The following is a 9,400-nucleotide window of genomic DNA, read 5'->3' on the forward strand; positions in this document are numbered from 1 at the left end:
AAAAGAACAGCTCTTTTGTGGTTTAAAAAAAAAAACGTCCCCTAATATCCAGCTCTCAGAAATGAATGAACAGAGTCAGAAAGCTAACTCAAACAGTACTTTCCCTTCTTTTCTTTTTTCACAGTATATTCAAATATAAACATACACATTTTGAGCCCCTTGTTTCATCTTACATTCAAGTGGTTTGTTACCACGGCAACAAGACTCCATCTAGCTGAGCCTGAGGGTCTCTGCAAGGGTCTGTGTCATTTAGAGAAGAAGCTATTTAAGTGATGCCTATCTACTTTAAAGAAACCTGAATATTTCATCTTTCTGGGGGCACCCTTAGGTGGAATTCAAATATCACTCTTACGCATTTAGGTAGGGATGTCAAGCGTTACCAAGGCAACTACATTACAGTAGATGTAATAAGGCAAGTCAATGTATACATACAACACAAACACTTGAAAATAAATTATTAAGTTTATTGCCTCAAAAAGGGGAGCTACAATATTAGTTCATAAATTTACATTTTACATAGAAATCAATGTTTTATTACTCTGACTGATGTTACACCAAAGTCAGAATCCCCATACCCTACCACTACCTGCTGCCTGGTAGGGCTGTGACGGCCTAGTGTTTTTCCTACCGCGGTCACGAAGCAACACATCACCGAAAGATGGTGGTTAACCGCAACCCCCTCACAAGACTAGCGTGCGTCAGAGCGAGAATGGCAGGGTGCCTAAAGTGAGTGACATCAGTGCCCATGTGGTCGACACAGTGGCTTTATCTGAAAAACCCACGAAAAACAATGGCTTAACCCTTAGCACAGTGTTTCCATTTCTGGTTAATGTGAGAGTTTTTACTGTGTTTTGCTGTCATTTACGGCCACTCTGTCTCCATTGATCAATTCCACAGACAGTTCAGAAAGCTCTATTGTCAATAAAGTTAAAAAAGAAAACAAGTTTGCCGACAATGCCGAGGCTGTAGCAGCTGAGCAGACAGCAGAGAGGGTGACTCGGCAGTCCGTCAACTTGTTGCTCTCTCTAATATAACCAATATAAGCTGCTCTGTTTAGGCTACAAAACATGCATGCAGGCTGAAATTCAACCGTGCTGTTTTGTCGGGATTAAGCTATAAGCAGAAGGAAACTACACTTGCTGCTAGGCTAATGTGCAATGGTAAACACTGCTGCATTAAGGTTAATGTTTCCACGTCCACCTGAGCTCAATGGACTGTCCATCCTCATGTGCAAAGCTGAAGTGATGAGCAAATTAAAAAAAAAAAATCTCTCCGTAAACTCTTGAATGTAGGCTAGAAGACAGTCGATGAGGATAACTACACAATGCTTATTGATTTCATTATATTTCAAATCACACACTATCTGTTCTTCTGTAACTTCCATGAGCAAAAAGCAAAACACTAAATAAAAAATATGTGGTCATCACTGTGGTAGTGGCACGTCACCGCCAGTATTGCGATTACCGTCACAGCCCTACTGCCTAGTAAGTCTTTTCAAGGTATACCCACCTAACGCATTGGAAATGGTGTGTTTTATGTCTACAAGAGTAGTAACAGAGCACTTTGTAGGGATAGATCAAAGAACTGGGTAAGGGCAGCACAGCGGCTCTATGGTTTTAATATTGCAGGTAGAGCCTTTCTCTGCGGCGCTGACATGGTCCGTCTAGGTTTGTCTTTCCTGCAGTTGGTCCTGTTTTCTCTCAAAGTCCAAATATACACAGGTTAGGTGAAATGGAAACTAAATTGTCCATAATTGTGAATGTGAGTGTAAATTACTTTATCACTCCATATGCAAATTAGCCCTGGGATAGATAGTATAAGTGATGACTTTGGTTGGTTGGCATTGGTTAGACAGTTGTGTTCCTGCTGCACAATAAGATCATCAATAAAGATATTCTGGTTTCAAGAAAGAAACTGTATTCCAGGAAATGAATGTTCCCACTTCATTGGGTCCTATTTATTTTATGCAGCTAAAGTAACTCACAATGGTCTTGATCTTCTATTCAAAAACATCTAAAGAATGCAATAAAAATGGAAGCTAGCTGTAAAGCGGGCTTCTCAAATGGGAAACGTCATTCAAAGCTACTGTCTGACCTAAAGAGAAGTTGTCTATGTTGAGCAATACGGAAGACAGATGGCATCCATGATGATCACAAACCCACAAGACAAGAGAAGTTATTAAAGAAATATATAGAAAGAAGGAAATATCTGAAAATCAACTAGGCACTGTATTACTTGTGCAAATAAACTTGTTTGTGGTGTCTTACCTGGCATGATGACATCAGAGAAGCCCAGTTTCCTGGTGATGGACACACCCCGAGTGAAGAGGACCATGTACTCTCGTCTCAGCTGCTCTATGTCTCCATGGAGGAGCTGGAGAGCCACTGCCAGACCTTACAAAGAAATAATATCACAATTCAAAATTTGAAATATCATATTCCTAAATTACAGCCTTCTTCTTCCCTCCCTTGTCCCTTACCATAGCCACTCAATGAAAAACTAAAAATATATCATAACCCTATTCCCAACACAACAAACTTGTATTAGTGAGCTCAGAAAAAAAAAGTATTCACAAGGGCTTATTTTTTATTAGAGCCACATACTGATAACTACAGTTATACCTGTCAACAGCAATGCTTTGGTATGAAGGGGAGCAGACACCCCTACATACATAAACCAAAAATGCAAACACCCTGTGAGTCATCCCCTGCTCTTTTTTATTAAGAGGAAATCCTACGTGAAGACGGTTCTGTTTCAAATCATTACCCTCATGCAATAACTTCAAATTAAAGTACTGACTTGTATTTAGAGTCTTTGTGTGTGTGTGTGTGTGTGTGTGTGTGTGTGTGCCTGTCCGTGCTCATGACAATGAGACGCAGATACACAAACAGTGTAACAGCAAGAGAGTGTGTAAGAGACAAGAAGATGATGATTATTATTGTTGTTGGTGATGTTTTCAGGAAAGTTGGGAGTTGGGTGAAACGGTTCGTAAGCTGTTAGAGGTTTCAGTCACTGAGAGTCAGCAAGGCAGCGTGATCTGTTTGCAAACCCGTTAGTTAGAGGCAAGGATGACATCTCTGAGACAAACTCAAAAAACATGGAGAGACAGAGAAAGCATGAAGGGTGACAGAGACAATACAGATACATAACAGTCCTCTGATCTAAATAATTCAAAAATAACACATGGTGGGAAATGATAGGATAGTCCCATTAGGTACAGGGCAGATTTTTTTTCTACACAGGCCTAATCTGCCTGCCCCTTAATGTGGATCAAGCCTTTGGCATTTATACGCACACACACACACACACACACACACACACACACACACACACACACACACACACACACACACACACACACACACACACACACACACACACACACACACACACACACACACACACACACACACACACACACACACACACACACACACACACACACACACACACACACACACACACACACACACACACACACACACACAGCTCTAAAAGCTACTGCAGGGCTACAATTAGACAAACCAGCTTCATTGCTATTCTGCTTGGTAGCTGACACTGACAAAAACACCCTCAACCTTTGCTGCCCTCAACCCACCAGGCCTGCCTCTTCACAAACTAAAAACAAAACAAAAAAAACAGATGAAAATAAAAACTCAAAAACAAAACAGTGGAGTTGTCACAGCCTCTTCTGTCACTGCCTACGCTGGAATGGAGGTGTGAGCTGAATTATCTACCTGAACTGACTCATGCAGAGTTTGATTATTATGAAATCCCTTTCATGGATTAATGGGCTATGTGTAAACAACATCGCCATCTACTTGCATCAGCTCCCTCTTTCGTCTTTTGTATTTGATTACTGAAAAAGTCCCCATGACCCTGAAACACACGGGTAAATCAAAATGAGATAGTCATTAGGCTACACGTGAACAAAATAACTGTCTCTCTACATAGACTGTCTCTGTGGCTCTTTATTACCCAGTCAACCCAGTGTTCTTTAGATATTAAGGGCAGGGCATTCATCTCTCCTCTGCTAATTGGCTGCTAATAAGAGACTTCTGGCACATTGCCAGGCTGAGAGAACTTCACACAATGTCCACACACACACTCTTACAATGATGGCATAGTGCATACACATATATAAACAAGTACACATAAACACATTGCGTTATCTCACTCCACTGCACACTTGTTTTAATTGCCCTCCTGACACTAAGTGTAATAAACTGCGGTCCTTAAATTATGCATGGTGTTCCATAACTCCTGCATGGACGTTCTGTTCACAGAGGACAAAGTGGAGTTTGCTAAAGATAAAACATTTTCTCAAGTTTGCACTTTTTTGTGTCAAGGCCAGACAAGCGTATCAAGTGTAATCTTTCGCTGTAATGTTTCTCTGCAGTGGAAATATTGCCCTTTGGGAGGAATTGACTTTTTAGATAAGGATGTACCAAGTAACAATGTGTTGCAAGTAGGGGTGTGACGAGACGCTTACTCCACGAGACGAGACACATCACGAGATTGGGTCCCCGAACGAGACGAGACGAGATTTTTAAAAAAATTTAAAGAAAATCATCGATGAAATATATGAATGGAAAATGTTTTTATTCAACTGAAAAATCACAAAATGCAAAACAATTTAGGTGCATTTGAAATCAACTATTAATGATGAATGTTATTTAACTTTTTTTTTTACTATTTTAATTAATAATGCAGTAAAGGACGTGCAAACACTGCAAATGTTTTGTAAAACTCTACAACTGGCTTTGCCCTGTACAATTTCACACGAGAATCTAACCTCTCTTCCACAAACCGAACATAAAAAAATAAACAGTATAAATAAAATAAATGTGTAAATAACAGAAAAAATAACACTTTAAATGCAAACAGTAAGTGTATCAATACCAAAAGTACTGCTCTCTCAAAACTACAAGTGCAAACAGAAACAATTTTTCATCATATGGCCTCACGAGACAACTTTTCACCTCGACGAGAAATCTCGTCACGTTTTAATCTCGCGAGATCTCGTACAACGAGATCTCGTCACACCCTTAGTTGCAAGTGATGTTGTGTTGTGCATAGCTGTTCTGAATGTAGAGTGAGCAGGAATTTAAGTACTGAAAAAAGAGGCAATCTGAGAGTTTGCACTGGTGATGTTTCGTGACATCAAACTTTGTTGAAAACAGTATGCATCTTCATAAACGTGGACATGATTTTAGGCTGTTGCAATTTGTGTCAGTGGCGTCATCAGGGCAACTAGAGTAGGAGCAGGTGTGTGTGTGTGTGTGTGTGTGTGTGTGTGTGTGTGTGTGTGCGTGCGTGTATGTGAGAGAGGTAGACATGTAATTAAAGAGATAAAATAACTTAAAAAGAGTCATTAAAATCACATTCCAAACTGTCAAAGCTAATAAAATGGTAAGAAATTAATTTGGTCCAGACTGGTAAATGGTACTCAAGTGCTCATTATCTTAAAAATTGAAACCATTACCATGTTTGGGATTAAAGCATTTTTTTGCTATTTTTTAACGATCAATGTCAAATACAGTTAAGTGGTGGAAATTTAATTTGAACAAACTCGCTTGAATTATGCACGCCAGTGTATTGTGACACAAGAAGCGCAGCTCTGCTCTAATGCACTTTGAAAGAGAAAGCATTGAGACTAATCAGCTGTTCAGCTGGATCATGTCTTTAGCTGAAAGCTACTCAAAAGCTAGCATCCAAGTATTTGTGATAATACATGTGTTTATTATGTACATGCTAGAGTACATAAATGCAGGCAAATTAAAGCTTGAAGCAAACACTTCCATGTTGGATGCATTCTAAAAAAATTCTCTGAACTAGGGAAACATGCTGTCGCCTGCCAATGTTTTTTAATGAGTGCAATTAATTAGTTTTGATTAAAGGATGCTTCTCTTAAAGCTTGAAAATGTCACTGCTGTCCATCAGGTGTGAAACACTAACTGTAAGCCCCATGTCTGCAGGTGGAAGTTTACCATTAACAGTGCACCACATTATCTGTCTGTTTTATCTGTAACTCAAGAGCATGAGAACCCATGCATTGCTGTGATAACACAACCAGTCAACAGTTTAAGTAGGAAATAAAGCTGGTGTAAGCACTTGATTAAGATGTTGTTGAGAGTAGAATATGAGCTAAGGAGTCAGTAAAGTAAGTGGTGTGTAATTTTCCTATTTTAGTGTCATTCCTCGGCTTTAGGTTTTATCCTAAATTAATTTGGACGTTTATTGCACTTATCAGCTCAACTAGGCCCCATCACGTCTCCATCTTGTCAACAGCAGCACCGTCATATAGATCTTTAGCTGAATGCTGCAGTGTTGTTATGAACCACTGAAGTGTAAAGATGCTGTTTGGAAAACGCCGACTGTAGCTTTGTGTCATTCAGTTTGATTACTGCACTCCTTCATGCAAGATTATTCATGAGAATTTCCCCTGGAGTTGTATGACTTCTCAAATAATAATTTATCTTCTGAGGGGAGGTGAAAAGAGGAGCTGAGTCAGTAGATAAATCTCACAGATTCTTGACATTTCTATAATCTCTTCTCCCTCAAACAAGTATCAACCTTTTCAATGGAGCAGGCTATGGTGTTTTGAAGAATACATAAGGGAAATGTAAGACAATGAACTCTGTTAACACACACACAATGAAAAATGTCTTAATGAAAATAGCAGCCCGCAGCAAGTTTGCAGCAACATTTCACAAAAAAATTATGTAAATCAGCTTTAAGACAAACTTTCGATGCACTTTTGCTGATTGCTTACTGCTGGCTATACATTTTCCCCTTGATGCCATCAGCTGCAAGTTAGCCAACACGATGATGTCTTCTCACTTCACACCCTGTACCCCACTCAAGCTTCCGTCACTGTACATTACTTTTCAAAGTCGTAATCAGAAGTTCATCTTGGGCTATAATTATGTGTACACACAAATGTGAGTAGTATGATTCCTCTAACAGCTGCATTTATGAGAGTCTGAAATGAAGCATGAATCTCATGCATATGTTGCACAACATTTCTTTTAGGTTATAAGACTGAATGTTGTGATTTTCCACCAACTTGTTGCTATGGGAAACTGCTGACGCTGTTGTTCAGTATGGTGTCAATGTAGCTATATATATATATATATATATATATATAAATCATCTGAATGTGTTTTCAACAGCAGGCTTCCTGCAGACATGGTCACGGAAAGACTGATCTGCTTCCTTAAAGAGGAACTTCACTCTCACATGAACATTATTCAGACTGACCAGAAGCTGACTATGGCACGGTAAGAGACTGATGATGCAACTGACCTGCTAAGTTTGTCATCGCAGCACAATGAAGGTTTTGTGAAAGAATTAAGCCAGATTACCACCAGACTATTTAATTAACAGCTTTGAAAGGTTTTCCCTTTTTTTGCAATCACAATTTTTTTATTTAAACAAATAAGCAAAAGTGAAAAACATTGGTGTAGATGACAATACACAGAAAAGTACACTGCACATACCGAAGACGGCACAGTGCACCTTTTCCACAATCCTTCCCTGCGATCAAATGTTTCACTCCAAAACAAGGAGAGGAAATACGGGAAGGAGGGAGAAACAACAACAACACAACAGCAAGAACGATGTCTGCAGCTCACAAACCAGACACACACAGACAGACACAGACAAACACACAAACAAACAAGAGGCAGTGACAGGGAGACTGGCATAAGACAAAAGGGACCAAATGCATGCACAGATAGAAGCAAAAATGCTATAGCACAAGTCTACAGCATGGATTTCAAGGATAAAGCAATGCTGAGCCAAGTGTCCGAAGTCTTTCCTGGTGTTCCATTTATGCGAGCCGTGGAGACAAAGGTTTTCCCTTATAATAAAAACATGAAACCAAACAAAAAGTGAACAAGTACATTCACCTAAATCCCAATCCAACGCCAGCTTGGATCATTACTAAATCCCCTTGTTTAATGTCTTAAACCAAGATAAGTGGATGTCAGGAAGCAAAATTAATAAAACAGACAGGGTTCTTACCAGTGTTGGAGCCCGACAGGTTGTACCTAGAATTCGCCTTTTTGATGATGTTCTCATGGATCTGGTACCACTCACTCTCTGTGTTACACCTGAAAAAGGAAGACAGATGAGATATTTTTTATAGCTCATATATTTTTTGTTTATATAGGCTTTTCTACTTAAAGATGCACTCCAGCAACTAAGAACTGCATTTCACTTACATAAAGTAAAGGAACAGCTTACTAAAGGAATGGCCAAAAGCTGTGGATCAATCTCTGAATATGCTGCATCCTATATTTCCCCCAATGCAACAAAAGCATATTTTCATTAGTGTAAGCAACTCCAGTTTATAATGCCGGCTTTCTGTTTAAAATATGTCGTCTCCGGCCCCAAACTGAGGTAACCCAAATGACATCATCAGGGTTTATTTTCCAGACTTGACAAAGTAAAAAGTGACTCCAATCAAGACCTTTTAATTATTGTCAGTTTTAAAATGTAACTAGCAGGTCAAGTAAACAAATTCTTACAGTACTTACGATGACGTCCAGCCTGGACCTAATTCTGAGAACATTCAGCTCAGAACTTTAATGCTAATCCAACTACAAGCTCTCTGGTGTTACTGCAGGTAAAGAGAAAGTGGTTGTTGTTCTTCTTAGCTAAGTGTATTTGGCCAGTCTGATCCGGTTATAATTTAGGCCAAACTACTGTGTCATCGGTAGCATTTTCTGTCTTTCAGGGCATTGGACTACAAAGTCATTTCAATGCCACTATTGGTGAAAAAAGGTACAAGGCCACTGAAGTGCAACAGGAAAGCAAGAAAAGGTGTATTTTTTCTTGTAAAATGTCTCTTTTAATACTGCTGAATTATTTAGCTCGGTATTAATTTGACTTAACTTGAATTGCTTTGCAGCTTCTCAAAAAGGGGAATTCTGGCATTGGGGTTTTTAAAACAAATTTATGTTTTGCAAGATATTTGGTTGGTGTTCAGAATAAAAACAAAATTGTAAAGATCAGTGATTCTTAAAAGATTCATAAATATGGTTAGGTTAGCTTAGCTTAGCATAAAGAAAGCCCTTTAAGTATGACATGTCTCTAAATTTTGAAGACAGGACTGTCATGATTGTGTATGTTTCAGTTTCCTGTTTTATTTTGTAGTCTGTTTTTCTCCCTCGTCTTGTCTTGTTTTACTTCCTGCCTTGTGTTTCCTGCCTTTATGATTGTCCGCCCCACCTTATATGATATGTTTCACCCGTTCCTTTCCCAGATTCAGATCGGTTAAATCAAAGATAAACAAAATTAAAACTCATTTGAAAGCCTTGTTCTTAATCTTAAACACCCATCATGGAAAACATAACAGACAATTATATTTGTTGTTATTTACCGAGCTCCAGGA

The 9,400-nt window shown here is 39.0% G+C and overlaps 1 protein-coding gene across 1 annotated transcript in view; it reads right to left on the reverse strand.

Annotated features, from left to right (window-relative positions):
• dock4b (dedicator of cytokinesis 4b) overlaps positions 1-9,400 on the reverse strand; it is a 124,153-nt gene that overhangs the window by 58,634 nt on the left and 56,119 nt on the right. Inside the window, 2 exon segments of the mRNA XM_032505199.1 lie at positions 2,268-2,393; positions 8,029-8,117. Of these exon segments, the coding sequence (XP_032361090.1) occupies positions 2,268-2,393; positions 8,029-8,117 (215 nt within the window).

The sequence above is a fragment of the Etheostoma spectabile genome, chromosome 23, assembly GCF_008692095.1.
Source record: "Etheostoma spectabile isolate EspeVRDwgs_2016 chromosome 23, UIUC_Espe_1.0, whole genome shotgun sequence".
NCBI classification, from domain to species: Eukaryota; Metazoa; Chordata; class Actinopteri; order Perciformes; family Percidae; genus Etheostoma; species Etheostoma spectabile.